At 35.1% G+C, this 25,040-nt stretch overlaps 1 protein-coding gene across 1 annotated transcript in view; it reads left to right on the forward strand.

Moving 5' to 3' along the window:
- Nucleotides 1-9,826, forward strand: part of LOC149535540 (putative inactive receptor kinase At2g26730) — a 45,155-nt gene extending 35,329 nt beyond the window's left edge. The window contains exons 2-3 of the mRNA XM_089806156.1: nt 1,339-1,854; nt 9,147-9,826. Coding sequence (XP_089662282.1) covers nt 1,339-1,854; nt 9,147-9,826 — 1,196 coding nt within the window. The remainder of the gene's footprint in view (nt 1-1,338; nt 1,855-9,146) is intronic.
- Nucleotides 9,827-25,040: the final 15,214 nt, after the last annotated feature.

The raw sequence follows: 25,040 nt of genomic DNA on the forward strand, positions 1-25,040 counted from the left end.
GGCCATTTCCTGATTTTAATTTTAGTGGAAAAATCTTTTTCATTTTCAATGTAATTTTAGTTCAGTTTTGTATCATCTTCTAGTGCAAATAAAGTTCAAAGTTGCATTTTAAATGATAAATATATTGAATATTTATTTCTTTATTTGATTTGAGATTAGAAAATTCACTCCAATCTTTGTTAATATCTTTAACTTTCTCAATGTAACAAAGTTAAATGTATCATATACATGTCATTAAACTATTTGACATAATGTTGTTACCATTTAGTAGATCTCCCTTAGATTTTTTGGACATAAAATTTCCAAATAAATAAAGTTATTATGTATACTTTCCTAATTTTCTTATATCACAAACTATCTTACTTTCTGTAAAGAAATATTATTTGTATGACTCATATTGCATGCACAAAAGCATGTGACTGGCTACTAATTATTTTCTTATTTAGAAGTTATTTTTTATTCATTTAAAAAATACTTCAATTAAGGAAACTTTTGTTTTACTAAATAGCTTGTCAACTGAGCTCATGTTATCTAATTTATTCTTGAAACTAGGCCCTTTACCTCGAACCGCAACCATAAAAAACAGCTAATCAATTGTTTTTTCTGTAAAGGGAAATAGTTTTAAATGATACAGTTGCTAGTCAAATGTGACCATTATTGGAGAAACAACGACAAAATAAACCTTTTGTCCAATAAAGTTTGAGTCGAAAGGAACAAACTGTAACCATTTCAATCACCGTCAATTGAATTCCCACAAGAGTTATTACAGCACATTTCGAGCTTGTTCTCTAACACACAAAACCAAACAAGAGAAACAACAAAACATGAGAAATTCAATTAGAATTAAGGAGGACATCGATAGAATCCACGAAGAGAAAACATATCAGACATACAAGAAGACTAGGAAACACCGCATGTTATTTGAATTCTTTTATATAGTGCTTGTATGATGGCCATCTCAAAATGAGGCTTGCCATATTTTAAAAAACAATGATTCTGGCAACCAAATAACTTAATTCGTCCTGTTAGTGAATATCAAGAAACCCTTACTATTCACAGCTGGTTCCACAACTCGCTACTTTTTAAAATCCAATTCATCAATCTGTCTGATTGTGATCCTCGAAAAACAAGAAGGGTTGCAGCTGGCGAACATAAGTCTAAAACTCATGAAAACCCTAGAGAATATAAATCTTCTTTTATCGTTGCGAGCCCCTAGTGATCTCGGGCAATGGTTTGAAGCGTGGGAAAGTTTTGATTATTAATTATATCACACAGAGTGTTACTTTCTAAGAAAACCCATGCATCCATGGGTCATTACACTGATTTCTGTGGGTGCAGCGGTTCTGTTTGTCATAGTCATTCTCTTCATATTTCTTTACAGAAACTGCAGAAACAAACCAGTGAGGGAATCAAATGTCGGTACAGTTTCCAACATGAGGAAAAGTTCTGTTCCAACAAGGGGTCGTCAGGATAGAAAGAAGCCAATTGTGCCCAAGAGGATTGCAAGGCTAGAGACTGTCTCAGAAGTAGAAAGGGGCGTGCTTTTGTTTTTGACTGAAGATGGTAGGGATTATAATTTGGAGGATCTTCTTCAAGCGTCTGCTGAAATGCTTGGTAAAGGCAACTTTGGGAATTCTTATAGGGCAGTTCTAAGAAATGGGTCCACCATGGTAGTGAAGAGGTTGAAAGACCTTAACAACTTAGCCAAGACAGAGTTTGAGAACCAAATGCAGATGCTCGGTAAGCTGAGCCATGGAAACCTTGTTCCTTTGAGTTCTTGTTATTATACAGACGAGGAGAAGTTCATCGTGTATGAGTACATGCCTAATGGAAACCTCTTTGATTTACTTCATGGTAAGTAATTGCTATCGCTTTTTTTTTATGGGTGCATATATTACTTGGACAGCTTAAATATCAGACATTAAGGCTTGATTCCTAGGCTAAAAGTGTTAAATAATCAAAGTTGATTTATTTTTCATTAGTGTGTGATGTTTAGTAATATTAGTTTAACATTTCTTAGCACTTTTGGTAATTGTCGGTCATTTCACTTATCAGTTGATTTGTTAGATTGATATGTAATCACGTATATAGATTGTTAATATGAGTTTGAAATATAACTAGTCAATTATTAAACACTTCTTGCTAGTGTCACAAATTTATTGAAAGTAGATGGAAAGAGTCAAAATAAAAACAAAGAAGGATAATAAAGAAATAATGAAAGATCGATCTTTCTTTACTATTCTTCTACTTTTGATAATAGATCACAGAATGTTCAAAAACATTGATGCTAAAATTACATACACAATCAAATCTAAAAACTAATTTTACAATCTACTCTTCTCATTTCCTACCCTAGACTCTTTGAATCAATTACTAGATTGTCCTACTCAATACTAAGTCATTAAAGTGCAATCCAAAGGATAATTTTTCAATAGATAATTTTATCAACTTTTGTTCTCTTTGTGAATGGCAAAGAGAGAAATCATCCCTCGCAATAATGGAGTAGAATAAATTTGTAGATGATTTCTTTTTCTTAATGCTCTTACTTTTATCTATTGTTTGACAAGTAATCCAAGGCATTTTGGAGGCCACATAATATTTTGTCCATTTCAATTCTGCCCAGTGGGTACTACATACGGTGTGATGTTTTTCTATGAGCCTTTCCATCTTCTAGTGATTATCAATGATTTATATAATACATTAGATAATAAATAAATACCCCTCAAATCTGTTGTCCCAAAAATTATTTTATTTATCTATCTTAACAGTCGTTAGCATCAATGCTTTTTAAACCATTTTTTAATAGAAAGGACAACAATTTATTATAAATTAAATCTAGAAAATAAATTGCAAGAACAAATTTGATAGTGAAAGAATATGCTATATATATTATTGATAGTGAAAGAATATGCCATATATATTATTCCTATTTCTAGAAGCAATATATATTAAAATATTAAAAACATAGATAGTATAAATATATGCACATATGCATACAACTTTATTAATGGTATATACATGTACACAAATATATGTGTACATATCTTTACAAAAATTTGAACTTGGATCTAATAATGACACTAAAAGCTCTAGCTTTGAGCTGACAATTAAATACATTACCAAAGTTTAACAATAATCATAATAAAAGGTGACTCAATTGTTATTATTAATTACATAATGATTTATTTATTTTTATAGAATTGAAAGATTAATAGACTTATTACTTTGGCCTTATCCTTATGATACTCCCTTAAAACGTATATGATAGTGTATGTATATCATTAGATTAATAGAGGGGTGGGATTACTTGCCAATTTTTAATCTTAGGAAAGGATGACCTCATGACTATTGAGGCAAACACATGGTCCTTTTTCAAAATAAATTTAAAAAGTTCTATAGGAAATAAGTTTTGTTACTGAAAATATCTTAATGTGGTGGATTTGATTAGTGGCTCATTCAAATTATAATGGATTATCATAAAATGTGTATCAAATGAAGCCTATGGATCATGGTAATCTCTAAATCCAATAATGAATCATATCAATGATCTATGATTTTTATGGAAACTTAATTATTTGATTATTTTATTTTGGAGGCCACATTGATGAGCTCCACCTAATGCTTTGTCCATTTGTCCATTTCAATTCTGCCCAGTGGTTACTACATACCATGTATTGTTTATCTATGAGCCTTTCCATCTTCTAGTCATTATCAATGATTTATATAATACATTAGATAATAAATAAATACTCCTCACAGTGACAATCTGTTGTCCCAAAAATTATTTTATTTATCTATCTTAGCAGTCGTTAGCATCAATGTTTTTTAAACCATTTTTTAAAAAGGACAACAATTTATTATAAATTAAAACTAGAAAATAAATTGCGAGAAAAAATTTGATAGTGAAAGAATATGCCATATATATTATTCCTATTTCTAGAAACAATATATATTAAAATATTAAAAACATAGATAGTATAAATATAAACACATATGCATACAATTTTATTAATGGTATATACATGTACACAAACATATGTATATATATCTTTAAAAAAATTCAGACTTAAAAGCTCTAGCTTTGAGCCGACAATTAAATACATTACCAAAATTTAACAATAATCATAATCAAAGGTGACTCAATTGTTATTATTAATTACATAATGGCTAAAAAAAATTTTATAGAATTGAAAGATTAATAAACTGATTACTTTGGCCTTATCCTTACAATACTCCCTAAAAACCTATATGATAGCGTTTGTATACCTTTAGATTAATATAAGGGTGGGATTACTTGCCAATTTTTAATTGAAGGAAAGGATGACCTCATAACTGTTGAGGCAAACACATGATTTTCATTTAAAATAAATTTAAAAAGTTCCATAGAAAATAAGTTCTGTTATTGAAAATATCTCGATGTGGTGAATTTGATTAGTGGCTCATTCAAATTATAATGGACTAACATAAAATCTCTACCAAATGAAGCTTGTGGTAATCTCTAAATGAAGCTTGTTCTCTAACACACGAAACCAAACAAGAGAAACAACAAAACATGAATAATTCCATTAGAATTAAGTAGGACGTAGATAGAATCCTAGGAAACGCCGCATGTTGCTTGAATTCTTTTATATAGTGCTTGTATGATGGCCATCTCAAAATGATGCTTGCCATAATTTAAAAAACAATGATTCTGGCAATCAAATAATTTAATTCGTCCTGTAGTGAATATCAAGAAACCCTAAATATTCACAGCTGGTTCCTCAATTCCCAAGTTTTTAAAATCCAATTCATCAATTTGTCTGATTGTGATCCTCGAAAAACAAGAAGGGTTACAGCTGGTGAACATAAGTCTACAATTCATGAAAACCCTAGAAAATATAAATCTTCTTTTATTGTTGCAATCCCTTGGTAATCTCGGGCAATGGTTTGAAGCGTGGGAAACTTTTGATTATTAATTATATCACACAAAGTGTTACTTTCCAAGAAAACCCATGTATCCAGGGGTCATTACGCTGATTTCTCTTGTGGGTGCAGCGGTTCTGTTTGTCATAGTCATTGTTGGTTTAAGAATATTAGTTTAACATTTCTTAGCACTTTTGGTAATTTTCAGTCATTTCACTCATCAGTTGGTTTGTTAGATTTATATGTAATTATGTATATAGATTGCTAATATGAGTTTGAAATTATAGTTAGTCAATTATTAAACACTTCTTGCAAGTGTCACAAATTTATTGAAGGTAGATGGATGGAAAGAGTCAAAATAAAAATAAAGTCTTCTTTTACCAATAGCCTAATAGCAGATTTTCATAATTAAGTTTTAATGTAAAATATATTTTTTTATTCTATTGTGTGTGTGTTTTTGGTATCAACATTGTGTATCATACCTTTTGATCCATCATCATGATGAGCCAGAAGGATAATAAAGAATGAATGAAAGATCTTTCTTTCTTTACTATTCTTCTAATTTTGATAATAGATCACAGAATGTTCCAAAACATTGATGCTAAAAAACATACACAATCAAATCTAAAAACTAATTTTACAATTTACTCTTCTCATTTCCTACCCTAAACTCTATGAATCAATTACTAGATTGTCCTAATCAATACTAAGTCATTAAAGTGCACTCCAACGGATAATTTTATCAACTTTTGTTTTTTTTTTTTTTTTGCAAATGGCAAAGAGAGCAATCATCCGTCAGAATAATGGAGTAGAATAAATTTGTAGATGATTTCTTTTTCTTAATGCTCTTACTTTTTTCTATTGTCTGACAAATAATCCAAGGCATTTAGGAGACCATATTGATGAGCTCCGCCTAATGCTTTGTCTATTTCAATTCTACCCAGTGATCACTACAAACTATGTGTGTTGTTTCTCTATGAGCCTTTCCATCTTCTAGTGATTATCAACGATTTATATAATACATTAGATAATAAATAAATACTCCTCATAGTGACAATCCATTGTCCCAAAAATTATTTTATTTATCTATATTAGTAGTCGTTAGCATCAATGCTTTTTAAACAATTTTTTAACAAAAAGAACAACGATTTATTATAAATTAAAGCTAGAAAATAAATTGTGCGAACAAATTTGATATTAGAGAAATATGCCATTTATATTATTCCCATTTCTAGAAGCAATATATATTAAAATATTAAAAGCATAGATAATATAAAAATAAACACATATATGCATGCAACTTTATTAATGGTATATACATGTACACAAACATATGTGTATATATCTTTACAAAACTTCAAACTTGGATCTAATAATGACACTAAAAGCTCTAACTTTGAGCTAACAATTAAATACATTACCAAAGTTTAACAAACCTATTACTTTGCCCTTATCCTTATGATACTCCCTAACAACCTATATGATAGTGTATGTATATCATGAGATTAATAGAGAGGTGGGATGGCTTACCAATTTTCAATCAAAGGGAAGGATGACCTCATGACTATTTGAGGCAAGCACATGGTCTTCATTCAAAATACATTTAAAATTTTCTATAGGAAATAAGTTTTGTTATTGAAAATATTTTGATTTAATGGATTTGACTAGTAGCTCATTCAAATCATAACATTTCTATTAAATGGAGCTTGTAGATCATGGTAATCTCTAAATCCAATAATGAATCATATCAATGATCTATGGTTTTTATGGAAATTTAATTACTTAATTATTTATCTAGATTTTAACCATGGGTCCATCTATTAAGCTTGTGGCTAGATTCAAGAAAAAATTATTCTTTGGAAGGTTTGAGATCTAAGATCAAAATACTTGTTTGAACCCCATAATAGTATACATCTCTTTGTTGTTTAGTGTGTATTAGAAGAAAAATTCTTTATGGGTGATAATGGGTTTTGAGTAAGTACAAACTTATTCTTCAATCTTTTTGTTAGTATTGTTGGATTTGGAGAGGGGAAAGGACATGATCAAGGCAATACTATGTTTTCCTATCAAAAGTCCATTTATTGAATTTTTGGGTGTTACAATAGCATTGTTATATTATAGGGTCTATGTTTCATTAAGTGAAGATATGTGAAACATGAGATAAAAAGAACTCCAGTGTGTAGTGGTGTTCATAAGTTAAAACCAAAATAACTCTAGAATGAGACTAAGAAAGGGAGGATGGTGAGTAGAGTTTTAGCATTTCTAAATCAATCTTTTGGAATTGATGTGATGAAGGATATTTATTTTCTCCACTTAGTAATCATAGAAAGCTTGGATGAAGAGGTAGATTATTAAAGTTTGTTGGAGTGCTTAGAAGAATGTTTGTGATAATAGATTCATGTTTTAAGTCAAATTTTGTTTTATATATTGAGGGAATAATGTTCTAGGGTATTGGTTCACTCCCTTATTTATTATGGATTATTACACTAGGTCATTATAAGGTAAACTGGTATTTACATAGCTAATATAAAAGGAAGCAACTTTTTGGTAGTAATTTGACTACTTTATTTTTTGATGTATAATAGATAGTTTTATAGATACCATAAAACAAATGATCTCAAAGATAATTCTCCTCCTCCTATTTAATACTTTTATAAATACATAGTTAATACATCTTTTGAAGGTTGACAAGTTTGAAATGACCATTATTTTTTGTCATTTTGTCAAGGATTTTAGTGTTGGGTGCCTTGTGTATCCCGAAATAGACACTCTAAAGGAGAGACATTTATGTCAAGGTAGGTCACATGGGACCTATTATTAGTTTTAGAATTTATTTTCAATTTTACTATGGGAATAATAATGAATTTATACAACATGCATGGTCTTATAATGAACCAGGGTGAACCATAGTAAATTAGGTGCATAATAGAGAACACAAATTTAAGGGAAAATAATTTAAAATGTTACACATGCAATTTTCAGACTTCAACAAAATTAGTCTTAATATCTTGGATTCATCTCATACATAAGCCAACTAGCTTTATCTATAATACCCAACATGGCCCTCAAACATTTTTCCTATTTTTTTTCAACATACCTTCTAGAAAAGCACTATCTACCTTTAGAGCCTTCATTTCAATAAATTTTTTTAGAAAATTAATGTTAATTAAGGACATTAAGCCCAAAGATTTATGTCTCATCACCTCCATTCCTTCTAGGGGTTAAGGAGGTGTTCAAAAAATTGTTCATAGATGTTTGCATCTCATTCTCCAAGTCCGTTGTAACTTTCAACTTGGTCTTTCTTTGCTTTATTTTTTAATCTCCTCACAATACTTTAATATTTGGTAGAAAATTGGTTAATCTTTCCCCCAACTCTTCTACCCCTTCAAGTGGTGATTCACCAATGTAAGCTTGTACCTTTTTACTCATCTAAGTCTTTCTTAAGTCATCATAATTATTGACTATGTTCTCATTGTTCTTTGTCAAAGCCTATATCCATAATGGCCTAATAGGATACTTCCAAATCTTTACTATCTCAGCTAGCTCCTACTCAATATCAAATGACACCATATTCTACCTCTAGCTCACTTTTCTCCAATGTGTATGATTTTATTTAGTATTGTATCCTCATCTCCCTTTCCCTTAAGTTCTCATCTTCATCTTTTTCATTTAGAAAATCCTCTCTTATTTGACATGTCTCAGCCTCTCTTATTTGGCATGTCTTAGCCTCCTTAACATTGTCTTTCTAGTAATGTTGAACAACAATTCCATCATTCTAAAACCTAAAATATCTAATAAGTAGACATCTCTAATCTAACTCCCAAGTCCACAAGTCCAGTTCTCCAAGATGAAATATAACCATCATGTTTGTTTGATAGGTTTGGTTGAATACATCTTAATTCATGTCCTTATTATCTCTATAATATAAATCTGCATGCACATGATGATTTATTTGTTAATTTGACAACATGCACATATTCACACACCATAATATCAAATGCAAATTATTTTTAAATTTGTTTGACTAGATCCTTTTTGCATAAACATATCAGATCACACTCTATCTATCATCATAATAAAAAAAAAACAAAGTGGTCACAAGAAGAAAATATTCTCTTCCTTTCATTCTAGATCTTGATGCAGAAATACTTGCGCACACAAATCAAGAATTAATTTGCAATTTGACATCACAAACTATAGATATCTAAATGACAAATGCATCTAATCCTTTACTCCATGTGCAGGTCGGAAGGAAGGAGGGCGGCAGGCATTAGACTGGAAATCCAGGATGAAGGTGGCGGTGTGCATAGCTCGAGGACTGACATACTTACACGAGCAGTGGCCCTCCCTCAGATTCATCCCCCACGGAAACATAAAATCCTCCAACGTTCTAATCGACGCAAACAATCAGCCCCGTCTCTCCGACTACGGCCTCACGCCTTTCGTTTCTTCGTCATCGGTAGCCAGAAACATGGTGGCCTTCAAGTCCCCGGAATACTTCCAGACGAGGAAACTCTCCCGCAAATCTGACGTCTGGAGCTTCGGAATTCTTCTGCTGGAGCTTCTCACGGGCAAAATCCCTTTGCAATATGACCGCACCGGGACAGACCTCACCCAGTTCGTTGAGACCGTTGTGAGGGAAGAGTGGACGAGCGAGCTGTTCGACAAGCAGGTGAGATGGCAGGAGTCATCACGGGAGATGTTCCATGTGCTGACCGTTGCCATGGATTGTACGCTGCCCGCCCCTGAGAGAAGACCCGTTTTTTCTACTGTTTTGAGGAGACTGGAAGAAATTCAAGCCAGTGATGATGGGGATATTTCGGTTTCTGATTATGAATCTTCCTATGACGCCTCAAGCAAATCCCTCGAAATCTCACGCACACCCGCCCACCCTAAATCCTTCTTGTACGGTCAGAGAGAATAGTGGGGTGGGTTTTCAACACTAGGCCACGTTGGTGCAGATTTTGCTCTCCTTTGGTGTTCTAGTTTCAATTTGTTGTATTTATTTATTTTCCTTTTGTCATGACAAGAGAATCGAACGATGTTCAAAGTCCCTTATTTTATTTTTATATAATGAGGACTACAAAATTCTAACATTGAATTTTGATTTATAACTATTTATAATATGTTTTGTTTCTAGTTATATTGTAACTTTTGTAGAGCTGAACCCTTTAGTGTTTTGAAATAAAGTTTTGAAATCATTTTATATTTAAATCATAATGAGTTACGTATAAAGTAGATTGTTTAGAATTTTTTAAAATAAAGAGTTAATAAAATTATAAACGTTTCTTATTAGGAAATCATAGTTTTCACACATGTATATGGTGTATAACGGATGGCTTAAACATCACATGGTAAGGTTTCATTTCTTTGCTAAAATTGACCAATAGTTAAAGTTGACTTATTTCTCCAAGCTTAATTTCTACATTAGTGTGTGATGGTTAAAGGTGGTTGTTGTACAAAGATGTAATAGAAAGGTTGACAATGGAAAAGAGCAAATAATACGTGGACTCATTAAAATAGAAATATTTTGATTTTCTTCAATACTATGATGAGGAGATTTTGGCCTCATTTTAATTTATGTGTGCTTTTATTTAATTAAAAATGATCATTTTAAGCCATCATCTCACATTATATGTGAATGATAAACTAGGTGTTAAGATCCTTTGTGAGGTTAGCTTGTGTGATCTAAAAATTTCAAATTATTGTATCCTTTATCCTTGATCATAAATAAGGTCAACAACTTTCAATTTTTAACTCACTTATAAAATTAAAATCATTGATTTATGTTTGTACTTATAAGTTATTTCTCATGTTTAAAATACTCAATTAAAGTCACTAATTTATATTTATAGTTGTAAGTTATTTCTCATATTTCAAACACTCTACATGTTACAAACACGGAGAAAAAAAATGGTTCTTGAATTGTATTGCCCCAAGTGTAATGTCCCCTGTTTAACCAGTTTGGATATATGTTGTCGTTAGCCTACTTCTATGTGGTCCCGGGGGCTAACAAGGACATGGACGGGATCTTGTGGTGTTTTGGCCTAGTCGATTTTGTTCTGGGGCCAACTAAGTTCGTTTGGAGGCATTTACAATGTGACTTACTATTTTTAGTAAGTCATCCAGGCTAGCCGGATGATAATTTTGATGATGGGGTTGGATGTGTTTTTCTTAGCTCTTTCTAACGAGCTATCATTTGTGGTGTTTCGAGATCATTTGCTATGGAATTTTAATGCCGGAAGTTATTTAATAAAGTAACTTCAATTAAATTAATATTATAAGGTTACTTTATTATATTTTGTATTTTAAAGTGATAAATGGAAACAATATATTAAAATGCAAATATGAGATTTAATCCCACATTGCTTGTGGAGTGGGGGTCGACCCTCTAAGAGGACTTTATATACAGCCATGAATGGGGTGTGGAGATATGAAGAGATTGATGAATTCAAGCTTAGTTTGGTTGGTTTGGTTGCTGGCTTTTGGAGACGAAATCCTCCATTGGTGACAATCCTTTCGCTCTTGGAAGACAGAGTCAAGGGATTTAAGATCTATTAGCTTCATACTGTGTGCATTCAGCTTCAATTTTTCAGCTACAGGTAAGATTGAAATTGTTCCATTTCCAAAGGCATATCATTGCAGACATTGAACAGCATGGACAGCAGATTTGGAGGTGAGATTTGGAGCAGGTTTGTGGGTAAACAGTGCTGCTACAGTGCGCGTGAACAGTGCATGTGAATAGTGCGCATGAACAATCCTCATTCTGTGTACTTGGAGGTCATATTTCATACCCTAACCGAGCAGCTATTAGATGGGTTGCTAAACTGGACATCCATCCTCAAATTTCGAACAGCAACGATCATATTATTTCCAGGTTCTTCTACACCCGATTATAATAGTTCTATGAATGTATAGGTGTCATAATTATAAAGAGTTTTGCATATTCAGTCACTGTGTAACAGTCTTTGCACTACAAACTCAGTCACTTTTGTACACAGCTATATGAAGTTTGTATATCTTGAATAGAGGAATAAGTGTACGGAACATTTAGGATCCGTCCATAAGAACTCTTTACATTGCATATTTGTAGTAGTGTTCAAGTGCCAAGATATTTGTCCTTGCTATTCTTCAGATCATATGGTCATTGTTTGGCAGAGAAGTATTATAACATCTGAACAAGAACTCAGAAATTATAAATCAGACTTTGCACACCAACTGTTTGACAAAATGATGTTGAATCAAAACTAAAAAATTCAAGGTAGAATTAGTAGGGTATGTTACAGTGGTATCAGAGCTATAAGTCCTGCCATCCTGTGGAGGTCTTATAGGAAATTTGGAACTGGCGGATAGAGGGGAAAGTGTTTTTGTCAAAACACTAAAATCAGAGCATTTATGTTTGAGCATGCGACAGGGGCCTTATAATTTCCGCAATACCAGAGCAAGACAAAGTAGGAGTTCAGACCTGCAAAGCAAACAGTCTAGTTCATCCGTACAGGGGGGTATAGAATCCAGTCATACAGACACAGCGGAGGTATTTTTTGATCAAGACAGCAATATGGGTGACCGAGATGACAGGAATACAAGATTAGGTGGAGGCGGGAATGCTGGTCCAGAGCCTGGAGAGGAAAGATTTTTACAATTATTAGAGACCTTGGCACAGGGACAGCGATTAGCAGAACAAAGGGCACAGGAACAGAATCAGAGATTGGAGCTTATGATGCAGATGATGGCTCGTCAAATGGGGTTGAATGCTAACATGGGTGGAGGTAATAATCAGAATGGTAACAATCAGAATGGGAATAATCAGGATGGGACACATAATGAAGGTGAACAAGTTGGGAACAATTTCGGTCATGCACCCCAGCAAGCTAGGACCGTGAGTTCGAGGCCCATGATTCCCACATTCCCTCCTAGAGCTCCAGAGCAGCCCGTACCAGAACCCCAGATCATTGATATACAGGACCAGTTGAGGAGAGATTGGGAAGCTGGAGGTCCAGATTTTACTGCTGCAATTACCTTTAGGGAGTATATGGATGTGCGGATGAAACATATGCCACGTGGACATGACAGGAACCAGAACTATGAGCTACGGAAGAAAGTAGGGAAACTTCAGTTACCATATTATGATGGCTCGGGGAAGTCTTCAGCAAGAGCTTGGGTTCAAAAGCTTGACACATACTTTCAATTGAACCCTATGCCTGAGGAAGAAGCTATTAAGTACGCAGCAATTCATCTGGAGGGGTTAGCACACGAGTGGTGGCATCATGGTATGGTCACTATGGGTCATGCACACATTACCTCATATGTGGAGTTCACGGAAAGACTGATTGAACGTTTTGATAGGAAGGATCCAGAACTCCATTTCAAGGAGTTAGCTCAGCTTAAACAATGGGGATCATTGGAGACATACATTTCAGAGTTTCAGAAACTTGCAGTGTTAGTAACAGATGTATCTGAACGGAGGATACTGGTTCTATTTATGGATGGGTTAGCTGATCCGTTGAGAGGGTGGATTAAAGCTCTCAACCCTCCCACTTTGCAGGAAGCCATTAAGAAAGCTCGTGACATGGATTCCTCTTCAGCTTCTAAAAATAAATTCCTCGCAAAGAGTTTCCCTTCAAGGAAAGATAAGGACAGGAAACCTTTTCATAGAGAGCCTCCGCCACCTAAGGAGGAAAGTAAGAGGTTGGACAATGAAACACTTAATGATCTCAGGAAGAAGAAGCTTTGTTTTCATTGCAGGGAGCCTTGGGATTTGTCACATAAGTGTCCATTGAAAGCAAAAGCTAAGCAGATGGAGTACTTTTCAGTTGAAGAGTCAGTGGATGGAGATTCAGAGCAGTCATCAGAATCAGATGGAGATGATGATAATTCTTCACATGAGGAAGCACGTAGTGATGGCACGATAGCTCAGTTGTCTAGTATACAGGAGGCCGTCACTTTCAGAGTTAGGGGAACTTTGGATGGACAGAGATTTGTGGCACTCATTGATACAGGGGCAACACATAACTTCATTGATGAGAAGTTTGTGACACGCAGAGGGCTACATACAGAGGAGCATAGGGGATTTAAGGTGATGGTTGCCGATGGCTTCAAAATTGACTGTACCAAGAAAATCTCCAACTTGCAGCTTCGTTTGGGAGATTATGACATGACAGGAGATTTCTTTGTGGTCAACATTGGTGATCAGGATATGGTGCTTGGAATGAACTGGATGAAGTCTCTGGAAGAGTTTACATTTAACCTCCAGAAAATGGAAATGAGGTTTGAGGCAAATGGTAAGAAGATAGTGCTCAGAGGTTTGTCAGATGGGAGACTTCGAGTGGTCTCACTCAAACGAATGCAGAGTTTCTTTAGACATGATCAGGTGCAGTGGGCAACAGAGTTCAAAGTAATGCCTGAGGTGACAGAGCAGCATAAACAGGAGTATCCACCTGATGTACAAAAAATAATAACCAAACATACTAAGGTGTTTGATGAGATACCTCCAGGAAGACCCCCAGATAGGGGAATCGAGCATGTTATTGAGTTAGAGGAAGGGGCTAAGCCAGTTATCATCACACCTTACCGCCACCCCAAGAGATATAAGGATGAAATAGAAAAGGCAATCAAGGAGTTGATTGACATGGGGCACATACGGCCAAGCAAGAGTCCTTTTGCTTCTTCAGTAGTATTGGTGAAGAAGAAGGATGGTACAATGAGGATGTGCATTGATTATAGGGAGCTAAACAAGAAGACAATCAAGAACCGATACCCTATCCCGCGCATCGATGAGCTTATTGATGAATTGCACGGTGCATGCTACTTCTCTAAGATTGATTTGAGATCTGGCTACCACCAGATACGGGTTAGAGAGGGGGATGTGGAGAAGACAGCTTTTAGATGCCACTACGGACATTTTGAGTTCTTAGTCATGCCTTTCGGGTTGACTAATGCTCCCGCCACTTTCCAGTCCTGTATGAATAGAGTGTTCAGAGATCAGCTGAGGAATTTTGTGTTGATATTCTTTGATGATATACTGATATACAGCCATACTTGGGAGGAACATTTGAAGCATATTGATACAGTGCTCAGTATTCTAGAGAGGGAGTCATTATATGCCAAGATGAGTAAATGCGAGTTCGGGATGACAGAGTTGCTCTATCTAGGGCATATTATTAGTGCAGGAAGTGTTCGGGTTGACCCAGACAAGATCAGGGCCATTCTGGATTGGCCACCGCCGAGGAACACTTCACAACTCAAGGGATTTCTCGGGCTTTGTGGGTTCTACCGCAGATTTGTGAAGGGATTTTCACAGATAGCAGCACCACTTACAGATTTGACACGGAGAGACAGTTTCAAGTGGTCAGAGAGGGCTCAGGATTGTTTTGACAGGTTCAAGGAGCTGATGAGTACGTGTCCTGTTTTAGCCATTCCAGATTTCACCAGGCCTTTTGAGCTGCAGTGTGATGCCTCGGGAGAGGGCGTAGGAGCTGTCCTCATGCAGGACAAACATCCCATCGCATATGAGAGCAGGAAATTACGAGGTGTTGAGAGAACTTATAGCATCTATGACAAAGAAATGCTAGCAATCATGCACGCGCTAGCTAAGTTCAGGCAATATTTAGCAGGGAGCCGATTCACAGTAAAAACAGATCATAACAGCTTGAAACACTTCCTTGGGCAGAAGGATCTTAATGACAGGCAACAGAAATGGGTGAGTAAGTTACAAGCTTATGATTTCGACATAGTCTACGTCAAAGGGAAGAAAAATATTGTCGCAGATGCTTTATCCAGAAGGCCTCATTTGCTTGCTGTTGGGATAGTCATGGATGATTGGAGAGAGTTGATCTTGGCAGAGTATGCCAAGGATAGTTGGGCATCTAGTATTATTGAAGGAACTATTCAGGATAGCCGATACACTGTTGTAAATGATCTGATCATCTACAAGGAAAGGATTTATTTAGTACCCGGGTCTGCTATGAAGCAGAAGATTTTGAGGGCGTTTCATGATTCACCATTGGCAGGACATCCTGGATTCTTTAAGACATATCGGCAGGTGAGAGAGCGCTTCACTTGGAAAGGACTCAAAACAGAGGTGCTTCAATTTGTTAGAGAGTGCCAAGTATGTCAGCAGAACAAACAGGAACATTCCTTTCCAGGTGGTTTACTACAGCCCCTACCCATACCAGAGAAGAAGTGGGATAGCATTTCCATGGATTTCATCACAGGCCTCCCCAAGGCACAGGGTCGGGATTGTATCTTTGTTGTGGTAGACAGATTGACGAAATTTGCACATTTCTTTGCAATTTCGTCTACGTATTCAGCAACACAAACAGCAGAACTATTTTTTCGAGAGGTATTCAGACTACATGGGATACCAAGAAGCATAGTCAGTGACAGAGACAGCAGATTTATGAGCCACTTTTGGCAGGAGTTGTTCAAGTTATGTGGAACAGAGCTCACTCCGAGTACCAGTTACCACCCCCAAACTGATGGGCAAACAGAGATAGTGAACAAGTGGGTTGAGGGATATCTCCGAAACTATATTGCAGGGCAGCAGAGGGCTTGGGTGAAGTGGCTACATCTAGGGGAGTACTGCTATAATACCTCTTACCATATGTCTATTCAAATGTCCCCTTTTATGGCACTATACGGGTATGATGCTCCTAATTTCTTGGATTTGTTATTTGGGGACAGTAGGGTGCCTAAGGCCAAGGATCTTTTGCAAGAGTGTCAGGACATTATGCGATCCTTGAAGGAAAACTTGCAAAAGGCACAAAATCAGCAGAAGCAATATGCTGATCAGCACAGGGTTGAGAGGTCTTTTGAGGTGGGAGACATGGTGTACCTCATGTTACAGCCGTATAGGCAGTCCTCTCTCAAGAGGAGTGGAACAGAGAAATTGAAACCGCGCTACTATGGACCATTCAGAGTAATCAGGAGAGTGGGCGAGGTAGCTTATGAGTTGGAACTGCCTGCAGACAGTAAAGTGCATAATGTGTTCCATGTGTCACGCCTTAAAAAGGCATTGGGGCACAATGTGGTGCCTTCAGTAGTATTGCCACCTCTCGATGATGAGGGAAAGCTTATCTTGGTTCCTGAAGCTATACTTGACACCCGGGAGAGGGTGCTTCGCAGGAGGACTATCAGGGAGTACCTAGTGAAGTGGAGGAACCTACCTATTGAGGATGCAACATGGGAGGCAGAGCAGGTTCTTCAACATCCAGAGTTGAGATTGCTTGGGGACAAGCAATTTCAAGAGGGGCGGACTGTAATGTCCCCTGTTTAACCAGTTTGGATATATGTTGTCGTTAGCCTACTTCTATGTGGTCCCGGGGGCTAACAAGGACATGGACGGGATCTTGTGGTGTTTTGGCCTAGTCGATTTTGTTCTGGGGCCAACTAAGTTCGTTTGGAGGCATTTACAATGTGACTTACTATTTTTAGTAAGTCATCCAGGCTAGCCGGATGATAATTTTGATGATGGGGTTGGATGTGTTTTTCTTAGCTCTTTCTAACGAGCTATCATTTGTGGTGTTTCGAGATCATTTGCTATGGAATTTTAATGCCGGAAGTTATTTAATAAAGTAACTTCAATTAAATTAATATTATAAGGTTACTTTATTATATTTTGTATTTTAAAGTGATAAATGGAAACAATATATTAAAATGCAAATATGAGATTTAATCCCACATTGCTTGTGGAGTGGGGGTCGACCCTCTAAGAGGACTTTATATACAGCCATGAATGGGGTGTGGAGATATGAAGAGATTGATGAATTCAAGCTTAGTTTGGTTGGTTTGGTTGCTGGCTTTTGGAGACGAAATCCTCCATTGGTGACAATCCTTTCGCTCTTGGAAGACAGAGTCAAGGGATTTAAGATCTATTAGCTTCATACTGTGTGCATTCAGCTTCAATTTTTCAGCTACAGGTAAGATTGAAATTGTTCCATTTCCAAAGGCATATCATTGCAGACATTGAACAGCATGGACAGCAGATTTGGAGGTGAGATTTGGAGTAGGTTTGTGGGTAAACAGTGCTGCTACAGTGCGCGTGAACAGTGCATGTGAATAGTGCGCATGAACAATCCTCATTCTGTGTACTTGGAGGTCATATTTCATACCCTAACCGAGCAGCTATTAGATGGGTTGCTAAACTGGACATCCATCCTCAAATTTCGAACAGCAACGATCATATTATTTCCAGGTTCTTCTACACCCGATTATAATAGTTCTATGAATGTATAGGTGTCATAATTATAAAGAGTTTTGCATATTCAGTCACTGTGTAACAGTCTTTGCACTACAAACTCAGTCACTTTTGTACACAGCTATATGAAGTTTGTATATCTTGAATAGAGGAATAAGTGTACGGAACATTTAGGATCCGTCCATAAGAACTCTTTACATTGCATATTTGTAGTAGTGTTCAAGTGCCAAGATATTTGTCCTTGCTATTCTTCAGATCATATGGTCATTGTTTGGCAGAGAAGTATTATAACATCTGAACAAGAACTCAGAAATTATAAATCAGACTTTGCACACCAACTGTTTGACAAAATGATGTTGAATCAAAACTAAAAAATTCAAGGTAGAATTAGTAGGGTATGTTACACCAAGCCACACACCCATGGAAAACTAATAAAATAAATTTCACATGTGTCTGCATGACAAAGTGCATACAAGTGTCATGTAAAGAATAAAAACTCTAAAAAAGCATGAATGACCACTATTTTTACAAAGTTGAACTCGAAAAAGACTTTTCAAATCATAGCATGAAGTCATCATAATGAGCCTACAAGAGTGGGACTTATTACCTAAATGGTGTTTGAATACTAACCCATATTTATGTCTCTTATAAAACAATAGATATGAAGAATAAGAGAATTGTCAACCTCAAATTTACACAAACACATACTTTCAAACCTTAGAAATGCCCAAGAACCTACACACATGGTGAAATGACTAAGAGATAACATCTAGTTGACTAGATGACTCAATCATCAATTTATTTGAAGAGGAGTAGGATGAGAGTAATATTCACCTCAACCCCACTCAATATTAAGTTAAATAACTAAGCACAAGGGAAAGCCTTCCCAAGAGGTGTCCTTGTGAAGAGGTACAAATCTAGTACCAACTAAAATGATGACAAGTATCTTACGTTAAACAATACACTTACAAAGGAAAATTTGCTCCATAACTCTTTAATTATAATACTTTTAACTAAGAAATGTCATTGAAAGACTCTATATTACATAGTGTTAGAAAATAAAAAGATGAACAAACTAGAGCAACTAATACACATGAATAGGATTAAACTATGAATGTAAATGATAAAGATCAAAGTGACCAAAAAGTTAGCCTTCGAGAGAGAACTATGAAATGTTGAAGATGAAAAATATGTTAGAAATAGATAATACTGAGGGGGGTGGGGGGTGGGGTGAATCAGTATTTTGCAAACTTTTGCCCACAGCTGAATATTGTTAATTACTTTATAAATTGTTTATGAAAGTAAACAAACAATGGTGAACAGTAAATATAACAATCCACATAGAGAACTCATAACAATAATAACCCTAACCAAGGGAAAACCCCAGTGGGGATGATACCCACTAGATGATCCACTAAACAAAAGAATATTGTTAAGGATATTGACCCTATTAGGAGTCTATGAAGTACATATAGTGTCTCAAGTCCTTGTTAGAAGCCTCAACCCTATTAGGAGTTGCTTCAACCCTATTTGGAGTTGGTAGATCAAATACAATGTATGAAAGAAGAGCCAACTACCCTAACATGCATTTATACAATGAAGTTCTTCACTAGAATAGGTATACCTACAATACTTTCTGACTATTGCAATTTGCACTTTCTTTGATCATACATCGAATGTAGTTCACATATTATCTAATGGACTTCACATCAAACACAAATATCACATAGATCACATATATGTCACACATTTATCTTTGCAAGATAAGATCTTTACTTATACCTTGTATATTAGTAAATCTTTTCTCAGTCAACCTTAATGTCTTTAAGTGCTTGACATAATATAAAATAAATTATGAAATAACATCCACAAAGTTGGCTCTATCAAATACTCATACTAATATTTAATCATAACTTGTGTCATACTATTTGTACACATCTATGCACTAATATACGTCATCATGACACTATCATAGAGCTTTCCAAAACTGTGCATAAGCTAACTCTCAATGAGTGATCCATACACATCTCATCTGTCTCTGTATTGTTGCAAATTGTCTAACACTTAGACAATTTTCTAACTCTAAATGCATAAATAAAATGTTGAATACATGTTTTCATAAATGAAAACTCTCAAGATATCTATCTGCCCATATTTCCAGCAATCTCTCCCTTTGGAATTGATGAAAATATTTGGGAAAATCGGCTAAGTCCCAGAATGATGTCATACATAGCAAAAATAAATAAAATTAACTATACAAAATTGTCTTCAAAACATAACAATTTTATTCATGTTTGATGGATCATTACATTCCTTATCACTCCTTTACATTGATACATAAGTGTACTCCCCCTTACATATGAAATACATACATACAATTTTCCTTTACATATTACTCCCCCTTTGACATCAATGGCAAAGTTGTCAAAAACTGTATCCAAAAACTAGGTGGCCTACTACTAATCAACTTGTTATTCTGGAAAAAAAAATTGCATAAACAATTTTTAGCCTATCCATTTCCTTCTTCCAGTTCTCCTTCACTATATCATAGATAGTGAGTAGTGTGTGTAGTGCATAGGATGCCACTTTGACTGGGTTCAAGTTAGTATTAGCAAACTTGTCATAGGAAGTCTTTGTTGAAAGAAATTCCTCTAGTTGCCTCTATAGAATGATGATCTTCAAAGACAAGGCTCCTCTAAGACTAGAGAATTTTTTTGCTGCTTTCTCCTTATCTTATTCCAAGCTACTCAACATACTATGGATCTTCTCCACTTCTATTCTGCATTCTTCAATACAGGTCTCTGGGAGCTATACTTTTGCAGTGAGTGTTTCAAGTTCACTTATCTTACCCTTTATCTAACTCTCAAAGTCTATCAGGTACTTATATGATAGCACACATTTTCCATATGAATTCTTACCTTCATCAATATATTTCCTAAGTTCCTTGATGCTTACATGTAGTGCCTTCAAATCATTTCTCACATTTGTGCACACTATATAATGAATGTTACATCATGCTTGGTCTGAGTTTGTGTCGACACTACCTCAGCTAAAGTTGTGAACTCCTCATTACAGGTTTTCACCATTTTTTTGACCTTAGACTGCAAATTTGGAATTGCTACAATTTTGGTAACTGTCTTCTTCATTCAATCCAAGACTTCAGTCAATGTCTTCTCCAAAGAATTTACTAATTTTTTCTTCTCAAACAATTTTCTCAATGAACTTATCAATCCCTTCTACTCATCATCATCACTAAATGTCACTGCTACTATCATAGGAGTTACAACTAGTGTAGATGTAATTACATTCTTCTTTTATTCCTCAGGTTTCTTCTTCTCTTCTTCTAACTTCTTAGTTGCTTCTTTAGCTTTCTTCTTCTTTTCCTCTTCCTTCTTTCTCTTCTCTTCTTTTTCTTTCTTCCTTACCTCTTCCTCTTGTTTTCTTTCCTTTTCTAGCTTTTTCTTTTCTTCCTTCCTCTTTTCTTCTTCTTTTCTCCTTTCCTTAGCCTCTTTCTTCTTTTTTCTTCCTCATCATCAGAGCTTGTATATGTAATGATATTTTGCAAATGGATTCTCTTTTGCATCCATAGTGATATGTGTACTATCCACTTGCATGGATTCAATACCCATGACAATGTCCAAGGGTGAGAATGCTTGTTGTGTTTCCTTGTCTTCTTCATCATCACTAGAAGGTGTATCGGCTTGTACATACACTAGGCTCTCAGCTTTGGACTTGCACACTCACCTTTGGTGTTGAGGACATGAATTTTAACCTCCTTTGTTTCCTTCCTAACATTCTCATAATTTTCTCCCATAAAAATAATTTCTCTTCTTTTTGTTCCTTATCAAGGGCTCAATACCTTTCAAAATTCTGTCAGAGTCCTCCTTGGAGTTAGTTTTACAAAACTTTTTTATCATAGTTATTCTCAAGTTATTGTCTTCTTCCAATACTCTCTTCTTTCTATTTAACAACCTATTAATTAGATCTTCTAGAATCTTATTTGGTATACTATCAAACCTCTTATTCCATAGTATGATGTTCCTTACAATGGTATTCTCTAACTACCTTCTATCCATATTATTATACAAACTATAATACTTCTTCAATTGTACAAAATTGTCATCATTAATAATTTTCATGTTAAGGTTTTCTATATTTGGCTTCCATGATTTCTTGCCTATTGGAGTTTTGCCTTCCTGTGTTGCTTGTTCCACTGGCCTATCTTCAACTTCATCCTTAGATTCTTCAAAATCATTGACTTACAATTTCTTCCTTCTCTTTCCTGGTCCGCTAATGGTCTACTTGACCCTTTTCTTGGTGGATAGTGTAGTTTCTTTCTTAACCTTCACCAATCTTATTAATTCCTTTGTGCAATAGGTGCTTCCACCTCTGGTTGCCTCTAAGGTTGTTCACTTCTTTCCTTTACTTTCTACACTTGTGCAAATTCTACGTTTGGTTCAATGGGGGCCTGCACACATGGTTGTGCAATGGTTACACCTTCTAAAGGTCTTGCAAAAATAATTGGAGTTGTTGATATCACTTCAGAATGCCCACTTGTCTTCATCTTGAGTGCAATTCCCTTTACCTCATTAAACTTTTCTCGAGTCATGCCTGATTCCTTAAGGATGGAATCTATTACTTTCTCCACTTTATTCTTTCTTTCCTTATTGTGTAGTTTAGAATGAACTATCCTCGTCTTCTCATCATAGGTTCCCTATCTAGGGCATTCAATGTCCCTCAAGTAGGCTGAAATATGATCTGCACATACCCTTCTATAAGTTATGTGCTCATCTCATATCCCATGTGCTCTATGAATTTAATCCTTAGTTCCACAGCTTACATGCATGTCTATTTTGTCTCCATTGTAAAGCATATATCATCCTTGTACTTCTCTACCATGGATGGAGGTATTTTGTACCTCTTTTTCATTTCAGTCTAGAAACTCCTCATCATTTTATCAATGTCATCATCTGTGACATTCTCTAGCTTTGTTCAGTAGCATTGATTCACCAATTTCATTGTGCACTCATTGCTATCCCATTTTTTTACTGTTGGGAGCTTCCTTGTTGCATAAAAGAATAAAAGAGTCAATAAGGACTCAAATCTGAAGAGTGTGCTCTTTGTCTTCTTCACTTTTGCAATGTTATCTAACAACTACAATATGAAAATCTCACAAAAATTTACTTTTCTTTCCTAAATTTTCATTACATAAGTTGCATGTTAAAATCTAACTAGTATTGAGTTAACTCTTGAGCCATGGTTAAACTTATACCCTAATATCTTACTCAATAATTTCACTCATTTGTCCTAAAATGAATCTACCTTCATATTCCTTTGGATCAAATCTTGTATTTAGGTTTGTCTCAACCATCTTCCTGACATTCTTCTCATTTATGGGACTGCATCCCTCTTTACTCAATCCTATGACCTTATGAATCAGGTCATTATCAATTTCAACTTGCACATCACCTAACTAGAATATATCATTATGTACCCTGCTTAGAATGATTTGGGTCCAATCATTGTTGTAAAAATCTATATAAAACATATACTTTACCAAATTTAACTCACTTAGCTATGCATACTCAAACTTCAAGGATAGGTCACTATATTACACATGGTTCCTAAGTTCTTGTGTATATCTTCATCACCTATGTTCTCAATTTTACAATGTATATAGCTTATGTTGTCTTCAACATGAAGCACATTCTGTAGAACTTACAAATATGCCCCTAATAAGTCATCCATAAGGGAAATAAGTGGATGTTTCTTGAATACATATTGTGGCCTTTCACTCACATTATAAACTATTTGAAGTTAGCCATTGCAATTCAACTGTATGCACTAAAAGACTTAGTTTTAGCTTTGTTAAATACCTTAAAATTATGTTTTAGGACTTTTGCAACTTCACAATACAAACTTCTTTCTTCGCACTTTACTTCATTGTCAAATCGATCTTCAATTTTTTGAAAACACTTTGCATGAGAAAATGGTACACACAATCTTATTCATGATCCTTAAATCATTTCAAATCACAATATGCATTAAATGTGTATCTACCACAAATTCAAATATTGTCTCTATTCACCAGTAAACTTGTTTTATGAATTCTCGCTTACTATGATCATATCTAAGATTGTGCACTTGACCATAGCTTCCTCTCTATGTCAACTACCTCATATTAACTATGCAACTTCCAACTCACTCTCTAACATCAATTCTAACCAACTAATGCTCTACCTCTTTTGAAATTGCTTAATTTAGGTAGGATGAGTCACTAACAATTTGTGACTTCAATCTCTCATCGAGTGCATTGAATATTGTTCCTCCAAAATTGTATAAGAGCTTTATGGATATGTTTCAATCACAAATGCCTCTTTTAATTCATCAACATGTTCCTTGACTACTTCTTTCTAGTTGATATCACTTCCATTTTCATTCCTTCTGTCATTTTTGTTGTTGTTCCTTCTGTAGTTAGGATTCCTATTGAAATTTCTTTTGTCCATTCCACAATATCTTGATGTGTGTATGAAATTATTACATAACTGACATATAGTTGCATTTCTTCTCTAATTGGTTCCATTTTGACTTTCAAGTTCTTTGCAATTTCTTACAATGTGTCTAGGTTTGTTATACTTGTAACACACAAACTGGTTCATTTCTCCATTAGGTTTCTCTCCATCATTGAATCTGCTTTGTGATCTACTTCTTTCATTATCTATAGGGTTTGTGTTCCTAAAAATTCTGCTATTTGTATTATTACCATCAAACTTAGGTTTCTTACAATCTATTTCTTTATGTCCATAATCATGACAATTATAACAATAGAAATTAGTAATAGGTTTAAAAGACTTACCTATGCAATCTCTTTTCATATGACCAACTTCGTTACATATGAAACATCTACCCCTAAATTCATGTCTTACTTCCTTGGGTGGTTCAT

The sequence above is a fragment of the Cupressus sempervirens genome, chromosome 10 (genome assembly GCF_028749045.1).
Source record: "Cupressus sempervirens isolate cs-2001-9-10 chromosome 10, ASM2874904v1, whole genome shotgun sequence".
NCBI lineage: Eukaryota > Viridiplantae > Streptophyta > Pinopsida > Cupressales > Cupressaceae > Cupressus > Cupressus sempervirens.